The 24,826-nt window shown below is 42.0% G+C and overlaps 1 protein-coding gene across 1 annotated transcript in view; it reads left to right on the top strand.

The window, feature by feature from the left end:
- Window positions 1-24,826, top strand: part of Sgk1 (serum/glucocorticoid regulated kinase 1) — a 114,868-nt gene that overhangs the window by 42,203 nt on the left and 47,839 nt on the right. Inside the window, exon 2 of the mRNA XM_075947785.1 lies at window positions 2,302-2,514. Within this exon, the coding sequence (XP_075803900.1) occupies window positions 2,302-2,514 (213 nt within the window). The remainder of the gene's footprint in view (window positions 1-2,301; window positions 2,515-24,826) is intronic.

Below are 24,826 nucleotides of genomic sequence, written 5' to 3'. Positions count from 1 at the left end.
AAAGCACCCTGGTAGAGGACATCTTCAGATGTAGGGTGCTCTCCTTCCACCTTGATTGAGACATGGGCTCTTTTTGTTGTTTGCTGTTGCTTCTGGGGATTCTCGTGTTTTGACTTCTCATCCAGCTGGCTTCCCTGGGAGCACTGACACATACCACCCACCCAGGTTTACACGGGATCTGGGCAATCAAATTCTTTGTGCCTTCAAAGTGAGCATTGCCCACTGAGCCTCTTTCTGAACACATAGTGAATGTTTTGAATACACCTACTTATAAGCTTATAGTGCCCTGAAGTTAAGAAATACCAATGGAAAAATCCATTTTTTTAACATTATGATAGTAAATTCAAAATATTTATTTTTATGTTTTTAAACCCGTTTGAGAAATGATCTTATGCAGTCAAGAGTGGCCTTATTGAACCCTGATCCTCCGACCTCCACCTCCTGATATTGAGATTATAGATATGGACATACTACTAAGACTCCAAAAAAGTTATTTTAAACAGATACTGAAAATACAGGGGCTGCGGATATAGCTCAGTGCTGGAGTACTAGCTTATGCAAGGTGATGGGCTTTGTCCCCCAGCACAAGGAGCAGAGTGAGGACGTGGGTATTTGGGGAGGGGCATGAGAGAGACAAGGGGTAGGACAGGAGGGGGAGAGGAAAATGGGGATGAGAAAAACAGGGACAAAGGGAGAAAAAAAGGAGAAAGATACTACTTCTTTTAGCCATATGTGGTGATTTCAGACATGCTACAATCCCAGTACATGGACAACTAAAGCAGGAGAGTCACAAGTTTGAGACCAGCTTGGGTTATACAGTAAGGTCTTTATCAGAGAGAGGGGCAGGGAAAAGCAATGGGGCGAGGAAGAGAAGCGAGAAGAGACACACAAATAAGGCAAATAAAGAAAATGTAAACACAATTATGTAACCAAATAAAGAAATATGGTTTTAATTGCTTAAGATCTTTGTAAATAGTAAATGAAATTGTTCCCTAAGCCTTGAGAGTACAGCCCAGAGCAGCAATTATGATGCAGTCTAACACTTACGGGGGGGAATGTACAGGGCTGCACGTTGTGAAAAGGGAAAAAGAAAACACTCTTAGCTGGGCAGTGGTGGCGCACACCTTTAATCCCAACACTCGACAGGCAGAGGCAGGCAGATCTCTGTGAGTTCGAGGCCAGCCTGGTCTACAAGACCTAGTTCCAGGATAGGATCCAAAGCTACAGAGAAATTCTATCTCAGGAAAAAAAAAAGATAGGAAGGAAGGAAGAAAACACTCATGATTCTAAAAGTGAATACAACTGTGTTTATTTTAGTCTAAACATTTTACTGATAGAATTTCACTGTTATAGCCCTTTGATGGGGAAACAAGGTGGGCTCTCAAGCAGCCCAGGCTGGCCTTGAACTGCCTATAAATCCGAGACAGGCCTTGAACTTGTTCCCTGGTCTGTGTCTTCCCACGTGTTAGAACTGCACACACAAACTCCTGCTGGGCTTCATCACCCTCCCAGCTTTTGAGACAGAATTTTACTTCGTAGCTCAGGCCAGCCTTGAACTCGGTGCTGCTCATGGCTCAGCCTCCCGAACTGGGACTGCGCACCCAGCTGAAATGCTTATTTGGAAACAAGGTCTCACTAACCTGCCCATCCTGGACTGGAACATTCTCTGTAGCATAGGCTGCCTTTGAACTTTTGATCTTTCTGTCTCAGTTTCCCAAGTAACAAGGAAAACAGGGTTGTACCACCAACTCGGACCCAGTCCCCTTTCCCATCTGTTCTCCGCTTCTTGTTCTGTCGATCCCTAGGGAGGCATAGAGAGCTAGCGGCATAGGTACCATGAAGCCCCTTGTCAGGATGCCCTCCTGCCATGCTGGCCGGGATCTGCTTACACTGTAAGCCTAATAAGCACTTCCCCTTCAAAATGTTAATTAAATGAAAGCATTCTTGTCCTAAGATGGTATCGCGTTTTCTTAGCCTGTACAAGGTCTTGCATTCAATTCCCAGTGCTGCAAATAATAATAATAACAGAGTACGATGAAAATGTAAATGCTACAGCATGAGAGAAAATATCATTATCTTAATTATATAATTGAGGAGATACTTGAGGAGATGAAATGAACGGCTCCAACCTTCCCACTGCTGGCAAGCCGCTGTCCAGCATTGGCCGGTTTAGAACGAGTGCCCGCTGGAGATAGAGACTTTCCTTCCACAAGTCTCTACCTCACCAAATCCCCATCCTCGCACTGTAAATGACAACCGCCGCGAATGTGACTCTCTTCTCTTTCCTTCCGTGCTCCTCAGGTACGAAGATGGATCAAGAGCCCCATGGTCAGTGTGGACAAACACCAGAGCCCCAGTTTGAAGTACTCTGGCCCTTCTGGGCTGCACCTCCCTCCCGCGGACCCAGACTTTGAGCCTGCCCTGTGTCAATCATGCCTCGGTGACCATGCTTTCCAAAGGGGGCTGCTTCCTCCCGAGGAAACCTGTTCCTGGGAAATACAGCCTGGCTGTGAAGTAAGTTCTCTATCTTGCTGAGGGCCTGTTCTTCTGAAAAGACTGGAAACTTTTTCCTTCTTCTTGTTCCAGAGGTGCCATTTAAAAAAAAAAATGTATATTCATAATATGTGTGAGGGGGAACTAGAATGGTAGCTTTTGTTAGGCGGTTCTCTTTCTCTCTCTCCTTCCTGTCTTCATTTCCTCCTTCCTTTTCTTGAATTTAGTTCCCAATATGTAACCCTGGCTGGTCTGGAAATTGTTGGCCACAAATGTCCACGTTCTCCTTCCTCTGCCTCCTGAGTGCTAGGATTGCAGGCCTGCACCTTCCACCTGCTGTGTGTTCTCCTTTACAATGTACCCTTACTTATTGTGTGTGTGCCCATGCACATGTGTGTTTGTGTGTGTTTGTCCATGTGTATGTGTGTGTACGCATGCAAAGGCACCATGGCACACATGTGGAAGTGAGAGGGTGGCTTATAGACATTTCATCCTCTCCTTCCTTCATGAGGAAAGATTGAATTCAGGTCATTGGGCTTGACTGGAAGAACCTTTATGCATAGAGCCATCTCACCAGCCCCATGTTTAGTTATAGAATAATAATAGTAATAATAATCATAATAATAAATCAACTTTTAGTGTTGTCTGGATTTCCTATACTATGCATTTCCCTGCCCTTATGTAGTCTCCTGCATTATCAACACCCCCAACAGATTTATCATCATAACTCAGCTTTGTAGTTTATATTGGGATGGATTTAGTTTATTGTCATTGTTGTTGGTCAGAGACAGGGTCACCATCCTCCGTCCTCAGCCTCGAGTGTTGGGATCATATGCATGTGTCACCATACCCGGCTTCAATTCATTCTTGGTGCTTTGGCAAGTATGCAATGATGCCCAGTCAGCCATGTGTCATCCTGTGGAATAGCGTCACTATAGTAAAAATCCTTTGTTCACCACTTGGTAATCATCTTCCCCACTCCTCTGCCTGGAAGCTGCTCATCTTTCTCCTGTCTCCGGGGCTCTGCCCTTCCCTGAGTGCTAGGGAGTTGAATCTTCCGGTTTGTGATGCTCAACTACTGGTCCATCAAAGATTCATCATCTAGAAATACGTCTGTTGTTTAGTCACATAGAGGATCAATTTTTAAATGATGCACAAACCAGGCTATCGTCATCAGTGATGGATTTGCTTCTCCTGATGATCAGTCCAGCACAATCTGACCCACTCACAGAGAACTACTTCAGCATTCCCCCGCTACTCTTAAAGAATTTAGGAGGAGGGTTCTTTTGTGGCTGTGTGTGGTTTGTTTGTTCCCTATTTTTGTTATTTTAAGAAAAACCAGATAACAAATTTATCACATAATTTTTAAAATTTAAAAAATTAAGGTGTTTTATTTAAACACGGAGGATTAAGGTAAGTTTTGTTTTGGTTTAGTTTTTGAAACAAGGTTTCTCTGTGCAACAGTCCTAGCTGTCCTGGAACTAGCTATTGTAGATCAGGCTTGCCTCAAACTCACAGAGATCCACCTGCTTCTGCCTCTCAAGTGTTGGGATTAAAGGCATATAACACCACCGCCCAACTAAGGTTATATTTTTAACTTATAATTTAATTAAGATTGTAATTATTTTTATTTTTAAAAATAAAATTTATATGTTATTTTCTTATCATTATATTTATCATTATATTGACATTAAAATACAGCTTCTAAGCCAGGCAGTGGTGGCACAAACCTTTAATCTCAGCACTCCAGAGGCAGAGGCAGGAGGATTTCAGTGAGTTCGAGGCCAGCCTGGTCTACAAAGTAAGTTCCAGGATAGGCTCCAAAACTATACAGAGAAACCCTGTCTTGGAAAAAAGAAATACAGCTTCTAGAAAATCCAACATGTTATTATAAAGAACAATTAATTGTGGATCTTCTGGTAGGTTGTTTCCAGACAGTGCACCACCCGACGGTTAATGTCAGCAGCCACCATTGCCCTCCGTGAAGATTAAGCATTCTCCAGAGATAAGGGGTTTGTTCTAGATGTTAAAAGATTGAAAACACAGACTTTTAATTCTTAACCCTGAGACATCATGCAATGTTTTTCTACACAAAAAGGCCATACGGGAAGGGATGGGAGGATGGAGCATAGATGAGCCATGCTGCAACCTGTAATGATGTAAAGTCCCTGCAGACGACTCTATTAGTACTGTTCTCAGCTGGCTCACAGGGTTGCTGATCACGGGGCTCAGACCCGGCTCAGCTCCAAGTTGGCCATGAAGGGCAGTCAGTAAATGGTAAATGCAAAGTTTGGCAGATTTTTTTTTTCTGATGCTGAGTGTTTTAGGTGGGAGGATCTTTTGTCCGTAGGGCACACAGTCATTGGTGGCACAAGAAACAATCAATGGGCCTGGCTCTGTTCTGACAAATCTCAGAGCCAGCCCACTGGCCAGAGTTTGCAGGTTCCGAGAGTCCGAAACAGCTTAGCAATTCCCTGGCATCTAAAGAGGTGGCTCTCCATATCCTACTGAGAACATAAAGGCTTCTAAGTATTTCCTTTAGAACCTGCTCTCTCCCCATGGAACTGATAGAGCTAGAGAGACATTGACCAATTTGTGGTCTTCCACAAGAGACTATAAACAAAGGACTGTAAGGAATTTAAGTCAATGTTATGCTCCATTCCTTTATTCTCTTTCGTAGGAAAGTAGATCAGTTTTTTTAATCTGCAATACATTGTCTGGTTCTCAGACCCTGTTGACTTTTTCTTAAGGTCACTGGCAATCAGGAAGATACTTGTAAAAATTAAAATACCAAGTTATGCTTTGAATCCCTTCCGAGATAAAATGGTGAAATAGTTTCTTGAAGAAGCAACTCTGTTCTTTAAGTTTCTTGTTATACTTTTACTCCTTCACTGGATGTATAGATGTGTGCATGTCTCTGTGTGTGCATACGCCACCAGGCATATGTGGAGGTCAGAGGTCAACCTGCTACTTCCACCAATGGGCCCTAGGGATCAGGCGCAGATCATCAGGCTTTGTGGTGAGCACCTTCAGCTGACAGCTATCTCGCCTGCCCAACTCTGTTCTTTTTCAGATGAAGTTGTAGTTTGGGAGGCTGAGGCAAGCGAATCTCTTTGAGTTTGAGGCCAGCCTGGTCTACCCAGTTAGTTCAGCCAGTACTACACAAAGAACCATTGTCTCGAAAAACAAAACTAAGTAAGGGAAGTGAAGCTGTGTGGTAGGAAGACAGAGACTTTGAGGATTACAATGGAGGAGGTGTCGCTTGGTAGAAAAGTGGGCAAGTCATTCTCCTCGCGTCTCCTGAACAGACTGTTTTAACTGAAGTGCTAATTTACCTGCGCACCACGCATCGGTAAGAATTAAGATAATGCATGCTTGTCCTTGAACTTCTTTCCTGAGCCAGTCTGGTGCTCACGCGTCTGCCTACCTCTGCCTGCTGAAGTAAAGGCGTGCTTCCCCACACCCAGCGGGGGTAGGATTTTAGTGTTTTAATCTTTTGTAAATATAAATTTATCTGTGCATACTTTGTAGAGATCTGTATTCTGGCGCCTGCTCTGACCTAGGTCAGTTGGTCAACTCAGTCTGATGACAGTCATGCAAATGTCATGTGACAGGCCTAAGATAAGCCCTTTAAAGTCTCAAATCCCAGAGTGGTAATTTAATGGCCTACAAATGAAAATAAACTCCCTTTGATGTGCTAAAAGATGGAAAAGGAAGTGAGAATGTTTTAAATAAAGTAAGAAAGCAAAAAAAATATTTTAAATTTCTTTATGAATAATGATTTGGGTGTGTTTTTTTTCCTGAGCTTAAAAAGAAAGAATACATTCTGAACACTTGTTTTAACGGCCAGTCACGAAGAGTCGTAACGTACTTTGTGCCAAGTCTTCCCACAGCCTAGTTGGTGGCCTTTGCATGTATTTTCCCATGGAAGAAACTGAAGTATTGCATTGCTAGTAAATCACCTGAGAACAGCCATAATGTGAGGTCACTGGAAACGATACCTAAAGGGGACTGTTTATAAATTAAACAGACCTTTCTGGAGATGAATCCGGAAAGACGATAACGGTGCTGGGGAAGCTGGCCTGACTAATTAATGGACACTGGCCGAACAAGGCTATAGCATCAGCCTTACGGCTATCTACAGCCACGAAAACAATGGAGACCCAAGTGGGTTTGTGTGGTGCTGTTGTAGAGGTGTGTGTGTGTGTGTGTGTTGAGACAGGGTCTCTCTATCTCTCTATGTAGCCCTGACTCTGTGTTTGTGTGTGTTGAAACAGGGTCTCTCTATGTAGCCATGGCTTGCTCATGTTCTCTCTCTCTCTCTCTCTCTCTCTCTCTCTCTCTCTCTCTCTCTCTCTCTGTGTGTGTGTGTGTGTGTGTGTTGAAACAGGGTCTTTCTATGTAGCCCTGACTGTCCTAGATCTCACTATGTAGAATAGGCTCGTCCTAGATCTCACTATGTAGAATAGGCTCGTTTGCAGAGATTCACCTGCCTCTGCATCGCCAGAACAGGCATCAAAGGTCACAGCCGACATCCACGTGTTTTTTCCTTTCAATGAAGGCATGCTACTAGACATATTCGTTACCTCTGCTTTACACTGTGTCTCTCAGGTCACCTTCAATGTCCATGGCATTGTCACTGAAGAGGGAGAAAAGAACGCTTTGAAGGAAATATGATGTTTATGAACATGGAACTATTTAGAACAACAACTGGTAGAAATGCAAAGGACAAACAAGTAGCTGGCAAAGTCAGGTTACGTAGGTGACACCTGCTTCAAGGAGATGGCTGGGGAGGGCCACTCGGCGATAGAGTGCTTGCCTAGCATGTTTAAGGCCTTGGGTTCAACCCCCCCAAAATATAAATACTGAAAATATGTATAGAAAATGTTAGTAAAACAAATTTGGGGTGGTGGCAGTGCAGACCTCTTATTACCTAGCACCTAGGAGGTTACAGGAGGATCATGAGTTCAAAGCCATCTTGCGTCATAGTGCAATACCTGTTTAAAAATAAATATATAATAAAACAATTAACTTTGACTTTGTAGATGTTTGCATGTAATAAAAACAAATAGTATAAATCATTGGAGGCATGTGTGGAACACTTACAAAATCAGGCCAAACATTACATCATGAAGCATAGCTCATCAAGTCCCCCAAACACAAGCCCTGCAATTTGATAAAATTAGAAACTGGGAACAATATGAAAGCCAGGCACCTCCTCCAGCCAGCTCACCCACCTGCAGTTCACAATCACGCTTCCTATTAGCTCTAGAGTATAGGAAGCAAGGGAAACTAATGCAAAACTATTTTAAGCAGTTATAACACCACCAAGAAAATATGCATTGAAACCTCCCATTTCTTTCTTTAAAAATAAATTATTTTTGGCAGTATTAGGGATTGGGCCTATGCTGTCAAGCTGGCCAGGTTAAGTGCTCTGTCACTGAGCTGTAGCCCCATTTTACTGTAACCCACCATATGGTCAAAAGTTCAATGACAACACTGTGTTGGGAAACGTATTTTTAGAAGAAATAAACATTTGAGAGTGGAAGAGCTTGTGCTTGTGTTCTTCTGTTTAAAATGGTAACGTTTTGATTTAACAAACTGTGTCTCCCCACTAACCCTAAATATTTGCTTGTGAGACAGTGGTGTCAGACACAATAGTGGAAATGATGAAAAAAATGGAAATACAAGTGGTTAGCAAGCCTACCTGTGAACCTAAAATCAAAACAGTTATTAAATAATAATCATCACAAATGTGTCAGAAAGTTCATGAAGAGTTGTGACATCATTTTGAACTGGAATTACTGAGAGACAGGGTGGAGGTGAATAGGAGAGCTAATGATAAAAACTACCCCAGAAAGGATTGTAGGGAAGGTAAACAGGAAAGGTAGCCTTGACAGGGTTGCTGTAGACCTCCTTGAAGTTATTCCTCTTACAGAGTAGTTTTTAGTTTTGGAAGCAAGAATGATGTTACACCACATGCAGAGGAAAGTAAGAGATGTGGCTGTTTAACTGGCTAAAATAGACATCTTGGTTAGTTTTGTCAAATTGTTGTAACCTATGGTCAAGTGGGAAGAGGGAATGTCGGATGAAGAATTGCCTCAGTCAGATTAGCCTATGAGAGATTGTCTTGGTTGATTGATTGATTGATTGATTGATTGATTGATATGGGAGGACATAGCCTGCTGTGTAGCACTACCCCTAGGTAAGAGGGTTTAAGAAGTGTTAGAAAATGCCAGGTGTGAAGCCGGGCGGTGGTGGCGCACGCCCTTAATCCCAGCACTCGGGAGGCAGAGGCAGGCAGATCTCTGTGAGGTCGAGACCAGACTGGTCTACAAGAGCTAGTTCCAGGACAGGCTCCAAAACCACAGAAAAACCCTGTCTCTAACCACCCCCCCCCCCGAAAAAAACAAAAAAAGAAAGAAAGAAAATGCCAGGTGTGGTGGCTCACACCTTTAATCCTAGTACTGGGGAGGCAGAGGTGAATGGCTTAGTGTGAGTTCGAAGCCAGTCTGGTCTACAAAGCAAGTTCCAGAACAGCCAGGGCTGTTATATAAGGAAACGCCGGGTAGAAGATAAAGCAAAATAAAGAAGCAAAAATATGTATAAACAGAAACCAGAATCCCAAGTCAATAAACAGTGGTCCTCCATGGGTTCTGCTCGGGTTTCCTACCCTGACCTCGGTCAGGACTTTTAACTGGAAATGTAAACTGAAGTAAATCCTTTCCTTCCCGAAGCTGTTGTTGGTCATGGTGTTTACCATGGTAACAGGCAAGCAAACGAGGGACAATCCCTCACTGTGGCTTTGGCTTGTCACATTTTAACTCTCTGTAAGTTAATGGTTTTGGGGACATGGTCACGTCTGGACCAGATGGGCTTTGAACTGAATATGTAGCTAAGGGTGGCCTTAAGTCCTCGTCCTCTAGTCTCTACCTCCCCAGTGCTGAGATTAAAGTCAGCACGCAGGCTACTGTGGTGTTTACAGATAGCAGAACAGGAAATGCAAACACCCATCAGACTGCTACAGCGGTAAAAGCCTCCTTGGGGTGAAAATGCATCAAGAGATGAGTGAAGAAGGAATTTGACTTTATCTGTATCTGGTTTCAAGATATCTGCCATTGTCTGGTATCTGGTTTCAAGATCAGATCAATAAGTTACTTGTGAGTTTGTCTTAAACATCATAGCTACAGGGAAGCCAACATGTAGGAGAAAACACTTTGGACTCTATCTGGCTAAGGAGCCAGGCATCACCTTGACAAAGATGGCCTCCCACCATGAGGCCAGTCTATCGCTGTAAAGAAAGAAAGGGGGGGGGGGATCAAAAGCAGGGCACCTTGGCCCCTCTTTGTTCTCAGTTTATCAGTTTGTCCCGGTCCTGGGTGAAGCTTATTTGGGTGTCCCTAAGGTCCTAGAAATCATGAAACCCAAAGTATTCGTTTTCTTATGCCCTTGTCTCCCCCAGGGCATTGCAAACTTGCAGTAAAGTAGTTGGTAAGCTCCTTTTTTTCTTTGCTTTTATTAGCTGAAGCTGAAATTTTGTTCATGCAGACTTTTGTAATACAGAATGAAGAGGCTAAGATGGGGCTGGGGAGGGGGACCTCAGCAGCCCAGGCTGGCTATAAATCCCGTACATTCCTGCAGCTGCCTGCCAAAGGCTCTGGGCTGATTCTCATTAAGTCTCTCCTCTCATATGGGATAGATTTGGCTGAGTGAGGATTTCCTCAGACTCTGAGTCCTCTGTCTGTCTTTCCACTGAGTCGGCTTAGAAAGTGCTGAGTCAGCAGGCAAGTGTTGTATGCACTATTTTCTTTCTTTCTTTCATTTTTTTTTTTTCTTAAGGCCTAGTGAATTCAAAGTCCACTGGAAGGAGCTGTGACCTGTCTCCAGAAATAGAACATTGAGGTTTAGACTTGATTAAGTATCGGGTCTCTTCTGCCTCAACGGTTTATGAGAGATACTTATAGAAGCCCCTCTTTAATTAGTCAACTAATGAATCAATCAGACTTCACCCGGTTCCGGGCTGGAGTCTAAGGACCACTTTTTGCTCAGTTTCCTCTCCATCCTCCAGGATACCTGTGCTCACAAGGATGTCTGGTGTCCCTTAGACTTTGTCCCTGAATGACTGAGCTTTGGAGCCCAGGAAGAGAAGAAGAACTGTTGGGGAAATTTCCATCCACCCTCAGTTACTTTTAAAACATTGTGAGTTTTTCCGATCTTTCTTCAAAAAAAAAAAAACTATAAAAAATACACTAAAGTCAGCCAGATTGCTTTAAATGTTTTTGGTTTCCCTTAATCTAAATCATGTTTTTATGAAGGTTTATATGGATTTAAAACAAACTCATTTCAAATTTCCCCCTTCCCTAGTTTACTTGAGCTGACATAATATAGTCTCCCAGAAAATGGGGTTCAGGGGATTCTATGTTTGTCATCTACAGTTGTCACAAATTTCTGGCACTTAGCTTTCTTGAGAAAGCCCTTACCACAGAAAACACAGTATTTGACTACTACTGGAAGAACGAGCAGAATTTCTTTGTTCTTTATAGTTAGTCTGTGGACGAACAAATAATACCATTCCAGAGAGACAGCTCCAGAAATCCTAGTTTTTATACCAGACTCAGTCACTGGCAGGCCATACGACCTAGCGCATGGTGCCTGGCCTACTAAGGGTTCCTTGGAAGTTGAGAAGAATGAGCATCGATTTCCGTCTCCCAGGGCTGCCGAGGTGGGCGTCGCCCGTGTGTGTTCACAACACCCAGCTTTTGTTTCTTGTGTTCATTTGCTTGTTTGTTCACTTTGAGGCAGCGCTCGTGTAGCTCAGTCATTCAGGTCTTGAACTCCCAGATGTAGCTGAGGCTGACTTTCATCTGCCAGTCCTCCTCGCTCCGCCTTCTTAATTCTGGGATCAACAGTCATGGCCACCAAACCAAGTTTGTACGGTGCTGAAAACCGAACCCAGGGCTTCGTGAATGCTGGCCAGGCAGCCTGCTGTCTACGGCACACCACCCCCCGGCTCTCTAACTAAAAATCCTAACACTATCATAAGAAATAGTTTTTGGAAAAGTCGTGATAAATATTAAAAAGTGGCTTGTCCTCTTAGAACATGAAAATCTACGTGCTTATTCTTGAAAATGTTTATTTGTGCATAATTATTGTAAACAAAATGGAAGAAACAAAATTTGGCCCTAAATTACTTACAATTCCTTTCTCTAAAAAAAAATAGCATTTTGAAAACATTTATTTAATAAGAGGTATGTGAAAATAGGAAATTCTTTCTGAGGCCTTGGGTATTTTCCTCTTTTGGTTTACAGTAACCTGAAATGTCCTGAGTACCCTTCAACTCAAGCATTTCTTTCTGGATAAGAACCAGAAAAAGATTACCTTGCATCTGGAGCTCCTACTAGGAGCTGGTGGGGGCTACAGTCTCCACTGTCAGATTTCATCTTTCATTCGCTGTAATTCCACCTGATTTATATTAAAACCCGTCCTTCTTGACCTTTCCCATGATTAAAAAATTGTCTAAGATTTTTTACATCTCTATTATTGAAAACTTTAAAAGCAAAGAATTTTCTTTGTATATAAATTACTCTGTGTGTGTGTGTATTTGCTCCATATCTCACGTGAATATTCATTTTGATCATGACTGTTGCTGTTATGTGCAGATAATGGTAAACTTATCCCTTTCTTCACTTAACATTTGGTACATTCCTACAGTGCAATATAAATTTGATGACTAACATTATGGGTAATAATGCACCCGACTGTGATGTTATCTAACCGTAGACCTAGGATTAGCACTCTCTTTTTTTTTCTTTTTTGAATAAGGCTGAAAATTATGGGGTGTTTCTCCCTTGGAATAATCTTAGGATAAATTGAACCTTTGTATAAATTCCCAGGAATCTAGTGGTTTGAAGATAATAACGGTGGTGTCAAAACCCTTTCCAGACCAATTTAGAAAGAATTGAATAAAAAAAAAAAAAGCCAAGAGAAACCCTGTCTCGAAAAACCAAAAAAAAAAAAAAAAAAAGCCAAACAAAACTACCCACACTATAGAAATAAACCTATCCTACAAATGCTTCACCTCTTTCTTGAAGGGCATGTTTTATTTACTCATTTTTTTTTGTCAGTTGTGTTCAATGATACACCACTGATTTGATTTGATCTTTTTTTATGATTTATTAAGCTTTATTTTATGTGCGTTGGTGTGATGGTCTCAGATTCCCCGGGACTGGAGTTACAGACAGTTGTGAACTGCCATGTGGGTGCTGGGAATTGAACCCAGATCCTCTGAAAGAGGAGCTGGTGCTCTTAACCTCTGAGCCATCTCTCCAGCCCGATTTGATCTTTTTAAAACACAGAATATTATTCAATCGCCAGTCTGGCATAGCCTAAACTGGCCTTCTCATGGCAATCCTCCTGCCTCAGCCTCTTAAGTGTGTTGGAATTACAGGTGTGAACCACATTAATGACCTTGCATTTTTTGATTATCAAAAATGCTAAACAAGTTTTACATTTTAAATTTGTCGTGATTTGTTGTAGATATTTTTTTCTAACTCTCTTCATTCATTTGAACTTTGTGTTCATGTTCAATAGCTTAAAATTATTTTCGCATAGATATAAATGCTCTTTCAATCTTTTTAATGGCAATTTCTTTCCTTGGTTATTCACCTCACAAGACGAACCATGTCTGTTTTCTTTTCGCTTTCTAACAGAGAAGAAACATCTATTAGTGAGAAGCTAGATTAAGCAAAACATGCTTCTTACATAGATATACCAAGCAATGCCCTGCTCCCAACACAAGAGATGTGTGTAAAAGCATTCCAGTCTACCTTTGGGGTAGTTCAATGACCTTTTCACAGATGTCACCCAAGATCATCAGAAATATCAGATATTCACATTACAATTCATAACAGTAGCAATTACAGTTATGAAGTAGCAAAGAAAATAATTTTACCGTTGGAGGTCATCATAACATGAGGAACTGTATTAAAAGGTCACAGCATTAGGAAGGTGGAGAACCACTGTCCTGGAGGGGTGAGTGAAGTTTTAAAAATAAATGTTAGAGGGCTGGAGAGATGGCTCAGAGGTTAAGAGCACTGGCTGCTCTTCCAGGGGTCCTGAGTTCAATTCCAGCAACCACATGGTGGCTCACAACCATCTGTAGTGAGATCTGGTGCCCTACTCTGGCATGTGGGCATACATGGAGGCAGAATGTTGTATACATAATAAATAAATAAATCTTTAAAAAAAATAAAAATAAAAAATAAATGTTAGAAGTTCAGGACATTGGGGTAAAATATTCAGGCTTGTCCCATTGGATCTCTTCAGCTTTGTACAAAAACTCTCCTATGAGTTCTAGGCAACTATCTGATCCATGGCTGCTCTCAGCAATGAGTCTGGAGATGGCTAAGAGCCTGCATCTAGGCTGCTCAGCCCATTAGACACTCTAGCTGCTCCTCACCCTTCCTGCACACCATCAGACAGCCATTAACCTTGGGCTGAGATTGCGCTGCCTTTGGTCATGTCCAACCAAGTTTTTCCTACTTGTAATTGCATTTATTCATCTTAGGAAAGTCCTTCCCCGGAGCTACATGGCTTTTCTTCATTATAATAATATGCTTTTAAGTAATTTTGAGATCATTAAAATTGTAAAAGAAGACATTTTACAAATGACAAAAAGAAATGTACAAGAATTTAAGGGATAGAGCTGAGTGTAATTGACTTTTTATGCTTTTTTTTTTTTTGGTATTGTTTCTCATTTGCCCCAACGCTTATAGCTTTTGCTTGGACTGTTTACCAAGGTGACAGAATTTAATTTGTCAGCTAGCATCTGTAGAAATCATTCTATAGAGAACAAGAAAAACGGAAGAGTTTGGGAAGAGATATAGCTTATATAGCTTATATAGCTCTAGCTGGGAGCCTGAAACTCACATTATATCCCAGGCTGTCTTGCCTCAGCTTCCTTGGTGCTAGAACTACAGGTGTGAGCTGCCACACCCAGCTGCAGTAATTTATTAAATTAATATTTTTGTCAAATCATTAATTCTGCAATTCATTTTTCGGGACCTGGAGAGATTCTTCCTCAGATTTTTTAAAAGAAAAGCAAGTCAAACATTAAGTACCGGCAATGCCTGGCCACATCTAAGTCACGAGAAGTCAGTTGCTCTTCAGTCATTGTGCTTCTACAGAAAGTCTTGGATAACCCCTGAATTTTCTGAAGCACATATTGGCCAATGGTGTCAAGAGTAAATCAGTCACCCAGTTTTCATTTGTCACCAGTATCAGATGGCTTTGTCTTTGTGAGCCGGTAGATGAATTGAAATGTGTCTAGGCAAGATTCTAGGAAGTCCCCACTGGTGTGACTCCTCCTAGAAGAAGCATCGGGACCCACTGAAAGGCACTGATCCCATAGAAGGGTCTAGGCTCTCTTCAATGAGAAGATCCAGTTTCTTCATTAAACTAGACTTTCAGCCATCCGTGTAAGAGTCTATGACAATGCTCTTTGAAGTCCAGCCAAATCCCATGACCTGTTATCTATAATTTTAGTTTACTTTTCCAATGCCCATCGACCCTGATAGCTATAAATACTCAAGTTAGTCTCAATAAACATGGACCCTTTTTTTCCCCAATGGGTATTTCCTGTTGTTTTCCTCCAGGTTGATGTTCAAGCAACTGTCTCATGAGGTACACGTAGATTTCTGCCTGCGGAAGAATGCAAGAACTCAGCACCTTTGGCAGGGATAGATAAGCAGTGACTAGGTGGCCCTCTGCTTGAGTAATACAGGTTACAGGTCTTTGCAGATTAGAAACTGCTCAATGTATTAGCTCGGGAGGACCAGAGTCAAAAAAAGCAGGAAAGAAACTGATGACGGTTGGCTTGTTGGTTTGCTTCTTGGCTTAGAACTGCAAGAATCAGCAGCCCTGAGTTATTCTTAAAACAAGCGAATCTGATCCCAGTATGAAACCAAAGCTTTCAGGTAGAGATCCCCTTTACACACATATACACATTGTGACCAGGACACTGAGTCTCCCCTAGCCCTTCAAAGAGCCTTGATAGTTCTTAATAGTTCACAGTTTTTGTTGTGGGTTTGGCAACACAGTACCTCTGAGCAGGGCTCCCTAGACGGAAGGGGTATACTGACAAGTAACCAAGTGACCACACAGCCACATTCTTGGTGACAGTGCTCCTAGGGGAAGGTGCAGGCAACACAAAAGAGCACCCCACAGTTTATTCTTTTTAAATTTTTTTAAAAAATTTTATTCCAGCCGGGCGGTGGTGGCACATGCCTTTAATCCCAGCACTCGGGAGGCAGAGGCAGGCGGATCTCTGTGAGTTCGAGACCAGCCTGGTCTACAAGAGCTAGTTCCAGGACAGGCTCCAAAGCCACAGAGAAACCCTGTCTCAAAAAAAAAAAATTATTCCACGGAGCCTTCCCAGAAAAACAGGAATCTAAACTAAGAAGTTGGGGGGAGGGGTTAGTAAGCTAAAAAAGGGTGAGGAAAAACACCCCATAAGAACACTTATAGAGCACTTACACCAGGGCCTGGGGATATGGACCCATGTAGGAACTGGAGAGTAAGCAAGGTGTAGCTTGGTATTCTGATCACTAGGGTTTTCAGAAGGTATCTTTAACTCTTCCTTCCTCAGGAAATGCAGATCCTTTTAGTGAATCAATCACAGGAGCCATTGTCTATTTATTCCTATTTATTCCTACGTGTCTTATAGGAATAAGGAATAGACAAGAAGAATTGAATTCCTGAAATTCTTCCAATGGAGATTGATGACTTTGGATTGAGGTTTATGGCTCTAACCATAAGGATAAAAAATGTTGGAGATTTATTACAGTAAGCTGGCTTCTTGCTTTGCAAAGAGAGACAAAGATTACAGCCTTAAGAGAGGAGATTTTGTTCGTTTGTTTGTACAGACATATTTAAATGGTCTTTGATTTTTAAATTGCATTCATTTTTCTGTGTGAGGGGTAGGGTCTGTCTGTGCCAGGGCCTTTGTATGGAAGCCAGAGGACACTTTTTTGGGAGTCTGTTATCTTTGTTGACTTAAGTTTTCAGGGTTGCCCCCCCTTTTTGTTTTTTATTTTTTTTTATTTTTTATTTTTTTGGTTTTTTGAGACAGGGTTTCTCTGTAGCTTTGGAGCCTGTCCTGGAACTAGCTCTTGTAGACCAGGCTGGTCTCGAACTCACAGAGATCCGCCTGCCTCTGCCTCCCGAGTGCTGGGATTAAAGGAGTGCGCCACCACTGTCTGGCATGGTTGGCACTTTTAACAATGACTAGAGTTCTCAGTTTTAAAATAGAACAGGGGATTACAAAGATGAGTGTGAAATGGGAACATACTTTACTTACCAACAGTGTTCCTGTGTAGTTACTCACAGGAGCAGGTAAAATCAAGAGATGGGAGAGTTGCAAGCCTCAAAAGTAATGGTGGGTGAAGAGAAAGGTAGACAGAGAGAGCAGGCGACGCCTTTGGATGTGAGTCAGCTACAATCCTCTTTGCCTTCTGCTCCAGAACTCCCCCTGGTCTCTTTGAGAGGCAAGGCCCACTTTGACCAGAGCTTCTAAATTCTCTATGCTGAAGTTAATCATCTACACGTGAACAAGAAGATATACAGAAGCAAAGGACAATAGATGTTCCTAAGATGCTTCTATGTTTAATTGTAGTTACTATTTAAGATTTCATTTTTAAGTGTGTGTGGGGAAGGGGGGTGTGGGAGGCATGCCTGTGGAAGCCAGAGGCATTGGATCCCCCTGGAAATGGAATTCCAGATAATTGTGTGCGGGCCACCTGGTACGGGGGTCGGAAACTGAACTTGAGTTCTCCCGAAGAGCAGTGCTTTCTCTTAATTTGCTCAGCTACCTCCCCAGCCCACATCTGTTTGTTTTGGGGACAAGGTCTCACATATCTTAGGCTGGCCTCCAACTTACTGTATAGCCAAGGGTGTGCTGATCCTTCTAGCTCTGCCTCTGGAGTGCTGGAATTACTGGCAAATTTGTGTGTTGCTTAGATCAAATTCAGATCTTTGTTCATGGTAGTCAGGCAAGTACTCCTATAGACTGAGCCATGTCTTCGGTCCTGATAATGATGGTATGGACTCTTTATCAGTCTTGAGAATGCCTAAGTGCGTGGTTCATGTCTGTAATCCTAGCATTTGGGAATCTGAAAGGGGATGATTGCTACAAGTATAAGTCCTAGGTCACTCTAGACTACAAAGCCACAACTTGTCTAAAAAAATGTAAACTGAGCCATTAATTGCACATTAATGAGCCATTAATATGGCAATATGGCTTAGTGGTAAGGATACTGATGCCAAATCCAAGAACCTGAGTCCAATCCTTTGTTCAATCCCTGTTGGCAGGAGAGAATTGACTTCAAGTTGTTCTCCTATACACACACACACACACACACACACACAATGTAAAGAAAAACAATATAAACAACAACCAAATACTTGCATGTACTAGCATTAAAGACTGGACCTGGACACATCTGAGTGCACCCTCTTGGTTACTCTTACTGAAGATGAACAGGAGTGATTTCCCAGAGGTTTGGAAGGTAAACAGAACCAGCCTTCCCTTGGCTGGGTATTGTTGCCTTTTAGCAACTGTGCTAATCAGAGCCGTGGTTCCTGAGACACACAAAGGAAAAAAATCAAAGCAGCACTGGACGAAGTGGTTCATTTTTTTGTTTGTTTGCTTGTTTGTTTGTTTTATCAGCAACTTTTATAAAATTTGCATTCCCATTTTCCTCACAGTTGAAATCCTAACAGTTCTGAGGACTCGGTTGTTTATCAAAGATGCCCGCAAAGTCACTGGCCGGTTTCACAGATTGAGTCTGAGTTGTGTGTATGTCATGAAGTCCTGTAATGGATGGGTCATGGCTATTACTGATGACAATATTAAGTAAGAAATACCAACGAGAAGCGTATTAAAAACAAAAATGTCCGGGTCTGTTTTACAAGCGTATGAGCTGAAAAGATATGCAACCTCAATCCTGGAGTGAATTGTACGGCACAAAGTTGGCTCTGACTTCCGTGCTCACAGTAAGGATGGTTGCTATCACTCAGGGACATGACTCAGGAATTTACTGCATGGTCTATCCATGAAGTGCCTATTGCTGCAATCAGCCAAGCTACACAGTCTTATCTAAACACAAATAACCATGTTATTAACCCCAGGCACAAACACCCACGGCTCCATACCTAGAAGATGAGCAAGTTGAGGCTAACGGGGCTCCCTTCTTCATGACATGGACCACACCCTTAATTCATAAATGTGTGTTTTCCCCGTATTGAACAGCTCAGAAGTACTGAATGCCATTTCGAGTCCTTTGTTTGTGACTTTGTGCAGGCAGACTTTACAGAAGTCCTTGGCAGGTGTAAACTTTGAATGGGGGCCATGTGGTTGATGAGCAGTGGTAGTTTCTGCTTCACAATTGACATACAGGCTGTTTTGTCAAGAGACTGTGTCCCCTCTGTTGTAGAGGGCTTTATTTTTCTTATTTTTACGCCTTCCATTAACAAAGTGTTCTCAGAACTGTTACCCTGTCCTAGTGACTCTGTAGGAGCTGGGAAGGGCTAAGCAAGGGTGCTGACAGAGGGTTAAACAGGAGGCTATGAGAGATAAGAATGTTTGGACCAGCCCATCATGCTGTGGAGATATTGCTTTTTTTTTGAGACTGAGCCTCACTATGTAGCCATGGCTGACTTACAACATTGTAGCCCAGGCTGGCCCTGAACTCATGAGATTGCCTACCTCTAAGTGCTGAGAATAAAGGTGTATGCTACTACACCCAGTAGAATTTTTTAAATATTTTTTTATGATTTATTTAACTTTATTTTATGTGCAGTTGGTGTGAGGTTGTCAGATCCCCTGGAACAGGAGTTACAGACAACCCTCAACTGCCATGTGGGTCCTGGGAATTGAACCTGGGTCCTCTGGAAGAGGAGTCAGTGCTCTTAACTGCTGAGCCATCTCTCCAGTCCAAAATTTTTTTTTTTTAAAGATTAGGGATGTAGCTTGCTTGGTAGAGGCTTTTTGTAGCATCTACAGTTGCCTGGATTCACTACCCAGCACCATATAAACCAGGCATATTGATGGATGAATTCTTTTCCAGAACTTGAGATGATAAACAGTCTCAAAAATAAATACATAAATAATCACTGGTCCTCGTATGTGTCAAGTCCATCCTTACTGGTTGACTTGGGTTTCTCGGTTTATAAATTTAATAATAAAGTCTTCACAGTGTTGCTGTAAGGTTTAAGTGAGATGTCTGGATGCCGACTTAACTTCTTTCTGCCTCCGTTCTTCTCATACTTCTTCCTCAGCTCCCTCATCATAAATAAATAAAAATAAACATATAAAGAAACCAAACAACTGGGTGGTGGTGGTGCATGCTTTTAATCCCAGCACTCAGGAGGCAGAGGCAGGTGGATCTCTGTGAGTTCGAGGCCAGCCTGGTCTACAGCCTGGTTCAGGACAGGCTCGAAAGCTACCTGTCTCGAAACCCTGTCTTGAAAAACCAAAAAAAAAAAAAAAAGAAAAGAAAAGAAAAAAAATTACAGGCCTATCATGAAAATCAGACTACAGATCTGAGCTATGGGCACAGTGCCCCACCTGTCATGGTCTCTTCCTTGCCCTGTGTTTCCATTGGACAGGAGCTTTGTTTGTCAAAGGGCTGTGTTCTGGATCTTTTTGCTCAGCAAAAACAGAATCAGAAAAAGAAAGGAAACCGCAAAGCATTCGCATCATTGAAGAGCTGAGGTTGCTGCAATTTTCACAGTGTAGAGACTTACCAGTCAACGGTCTTATTTCTAGACACGCATGCCAGTTAGCTAACTCTCCCACCTTAGGGTTTCTATTGCTGTGACGAAAAACCATGACCAAAAAGCAAGCTGGGGTGGGAAGATTTATTTGGTTTATACTTCCTGCCATATTGCTGTTCATCATCGAAGGAAGCCCAGAACAGGAACTCAAACAGGAATCTGGAGGCAGGAACTGATGCAGAGGCCATGGAGGAGGGCCGCTTACAGGCTTGACCCTGGTGGTTTGCTCAGTCTGTTTTCTTAGCAAACCCAGGACCACTGGCCCATAGATGGCCTCGCCCAAAATGGACAGGACCCTCCCCTAACAAGCACTGATTAAGAAAATGCCTTACAGCCTCCTTTCAGCAACTTGAGTGTCAAGTTGACAAAGACTGTCTCACAAAAGCAAACGCATGCGAAGGAAAGCAATGGACTTCCCTTACATGCGTATGTATAGGCAAACATGCACTACGTTTTAAAAATAATTATCACTTATAGATTAATGAGAATATCTTGGGATTTTTGTTGATTTGTTTTTGTCTTTTGTTCTACAATAGGGTTTCATTTAGCCCAGGCTGACCTTGAACTCCTAATTTAAAAGAGACCCGGCCTTGAATGCTGATCCTCCTGCCTCTCTGTTTCCAGTAGGATTATAGCTGTACCACACCTTGGTTCGGTTTGATGAGCTTTCCAAGAACAAGTGGTCTATATCCTTCATTAGGTCAGGAGTAATGAACAGTAGAGATGGGAAAATCACTGATAATTTGATTTCTGCAAGGATCATACTGTGAAGCTGTAAGGCACAATGAAAATGTTTCCAAGTGTCATAATGAACCGGTCCGGCTATACTTGATCATTCATTTTTAAATACACCTTCAGCCCAGATAAGTTAAAAAGAAAACTTAATCTTTGGAGCATGACAAGTGCTATATTTTTATTTTTTATATTTTTAAAGGGGGTAATGGGACTGTGTCTCATGTAGCTCAGGCAAATCTAGAAGTCAATGTGTAGGCTTGAACTGCCTTTGCTTCCCACCTGCTGAGATGAAAGGTATGCACCACTACTCCATATTAGTTATTTTCTTACTAATCCTTCACCATCAATTTTATATTCCTCAAATCCAAATAGAAGGACTAAAAGCTTTTAAAAGATAAATATTAGTAGTAACAGAAAGAGAGAATATCCATATATACTAGTTTTTACAGTTTCATTGTATAAACGTGCTATATTGGATTGTGTAATGTAAGGACTTTTTCCATACAAGTATATATTGTACTTAAACATTTTTATTTAAAAGATTATAGAATAAAGTGGGAAGTCATTGAACACACAGGAATCTAGCACTCACAAGGTTCAGAGAGGGAATGTGTGCTTGAGGCTAGCCTAAGCTGCACAATGAGACCTTGTATCAAAAAAAGAGAAAGAAAGAAAAGAAAAAAAAACCATAAAAATCATTTTATGTTCATGTATGTGCATGTGTGTGTACAAGCATTGGAGGCCAATGGACAAGTATGACTGACCTTCCTTAGGTGCTGGCTACCTTGGGGATTTTGTTTGCTTGATTTTGTTTCTTGAGACAGAGTGTCTTATTGGCCTAGAATTCACAAGTACAATAGGCTGGCCATTGAGCCCCGAAGATCTGCCTGTCTCTGTCATCTCTGCAATTACAAGCAGCGGTTAGCTCACCTAGCTTTTTATGTGGGTTCTGGCGGGACTGATCAAGGGTCCTCGCAAGCACTTTCAGACTTAGCTGTCACTCAATCCTCAAAATATTTTCTGTAAACTTTCAAAACGTTGAGCTGTTAGGACTAAAAAGGGCCCAAGCTTTTCAAGTTATCCAGCTTCATTTTAGATTAAAAACCAACCAGACCCCAGAGTTGAGGAGGGGCGAAAAGGCAACAGGAATTATATATATATAAAAAGGCCAATAAAGGCAGCAGGATATTCCCAGGCTCTTTTGGAAAGAGATTGATTCCATGTTTCTTATCTGAGGGTCGGTGGTGGGTTTGGAGCCGGGTCAGCGAGTGAACATTTTCGCACATGTATTTTTCCGCATCATTTGGCAGTTGGGAAGCCGGGGTATTATCGGAGGGAAGCGTAGGGGCTGCTTTTCATAGCAGCACAATCCGGTGCTTTCTGCTGGGTGGGACTCTCTGTCCAGATTTCCTTTGTACCAGATGGCCGTCCCCCAAAGCCCAAAGCTCCTGGGATCATTCAGATTCCAGATGTGCTGGCTCCTGTAGTTAGGGAGGGCAGCGCTCTCCGAGCCAAGCCAGCCATTAAGACTCTTCAAAATTATGGGAGACGCACTTCTAATATATCTGGTCACCTCTCATTTCTGATTTTGATCGGCAAAAGAAGTACTGTGAGGGATTTTAAAATATTCAGATTCTAAGCAGATCCTGCTCTGAGGATAATGCAGAGATGAACACCAGACAGGATCTTATTCCCGGGTCCCTGGCTTCACAGCGTCTCTTTCTTAATTCATCAGACTTGTCCTGAATCCAATTATGCTCTTTCCATTTGGCCAAATAATTCATTTTGTCCACTTTGATATTAGAAAAAAAAAAGTATTCGCTTTAATGTGTTCCAGATTGGAGATGCTTATTAAGGCTGCTCTGCCTTATTTCCCTGTTGTACCAATTAAAAATACTAATTATTCCAGTGCTTGTATCCCAGGACCATCATTCCACGCATTAAAGTTTTTGAAGGAATCAAATTTAAAAAAAAAAAGAAAGAAAGACTGATTTGGGGAATCAGCCTCATTTTAAAGTGTTTTATGTGAGTTTAATTAGGCTGAAACTCTATGGTCCCTAGTCTGTTTTGGGAGACGGCCTTGTAGGAAGGAGTCATCAGAGTCCCTACTTTATTACAGCATGACTGTTACAGTGTCTGAAAAGGGACATACCTTGATGGAGCTGCCAATAGGGTTTCACACGATGTTTCCGTATCTGCTCCTTCTCATCTCTACCAGAGAGTTCAAACTATTCTCCAAGACGGTGGCCACTTTCAGAATTCATAAATCAACCCCATCTTTTGTTCTCATGGGGGGGGGGGATAGTCCAGGTCTGTGTGGGCAGGAAGTGGGCTATTTTCTTTTCTGATGTAAAATGGGGCAGAATGTAAGAAGATGATCTTCCCAGCTGGAAGGCAATCTTTTCCCAGAGATGTGGTAAAAAATCTTTGCTAAAACTTTCCAGAAAAATATCTCACCCAGTCAGGGCAGCAAAAGGGAAGATTATACTGGGGAAGAATGTGGATACATTGGTATTACTATTAACTTTTGTAGTGTGTGGGTTATACATGGCAAGTTTGTTCTTTTTTTTTTTCATGTCCTCCCTTTTTTTATTTAATTTATTTATTTATAGTTTGTTCTCATTTAAATGAGGCTACAAGCACATACTTCATTTACCCCCTCTGATACCCTATTGCTTGAGAGAAGAGAATATTTTTTGGTAGAAAGCTGTTTCAATGGGGTCAGCAATGCGCCAAGGCTCAGAAAACAAAGCTACAATAAGAAGCCACTTTCCTTTAAAAACTGTGTATAAATGGAATTTAATTTATGGAAGTGAATCCAGGGACATTGAATTCCAAAACTGTAAAGCATTCACTCAACCAAGAGTTCGTTCGTAAATAATACAGCGGCAGCCTCTGGAACGTTTATGGTGGAAGCCTTGTGGTCCAAATGTCACTAACAAAAGTCCGCCCGATGGCTTCCACCTGCCCCCATGAGCACGGGCATTAGCAGCCTTCTGAGTTGTGACAAGAGCCCGAGTCCAACGTGCGGAAAACCATGATTGGTGTAATTATCTCAAATAAGAAATCTCTTTAACCTTCAATATTTAGAATAAAGATTTTTTAGATACCTGAATTGCTGGCAAGACACCTCAACAAGCCATTCCTTAATGAATTTTTAAAATTGTTTATCTCAGGCTGTTGATGGAAACAGCAAATGAAGAAGCTGTGGTTCTGGGAGAAGAAATTACTTCCTGTTATGTAAGATGTGCTGGAACAGAATTATGTTTCTTTTTTTTCCCTTAAGATACAACGCATCATGGCAATCCTGGCTAACCTGAAACTTGTAGCAATCCTCCTGCCTCTGCACGCTAATGTCATAGATAAACACTATTATACCCAGCTGATAATTTGTTTGTTTGTTTGTTTTTTTCTAGACAAGTTTTCTCCGTAGTTTTGGTGCTTTGGAGCCAGTCCTAGAACTAGCTCTTGTAGACCAGGCTGGCCTCGAACGCACAGAGACCCACCTGTCTCTGCCTCCCAAGTGCTGGGATTAAAGGCGTGTGCCACCATCACCGGCTCAAACCCTCATGTTTTAAAGTTCTGTAGCTATGTTTGGGGAGAAAAAAAATTGATTAAAAATAATTCAAGGCTGAAGAGACGGCTGTTTTTTCAGAGGACCCAGGTTTGGCTCTCAGAATCCACATAACGGCCCACCACTGAAACACCAGTCCCCAAGGCTCTAACATCTTCTGGTTTCCTCAGACACCAGGCGCGTACATGGTAC

This window comes from Microtus pennsylvanicus, chromosome 1 (assembly GCF_037038515.1).
Source record: "Microtus pennsylvanicus isolate mMicPen1 chromosome 1, mMicPen1.hap1, whole genome shotgun sequence".
In the NCBI taxonomy this organism is placed as follows: domain Eukaryota; kingdom Metazoa; phylum Chordata; class Mammalia; order Rodentia; family Cricetidae; genus Microtus; species Microtus pennsylvanicus.
The sequence above is the reverse complement of the archived record's forward strand: the minus strand, read 5'-3'. Positions and strand labels throughout refer to the sequence as shown.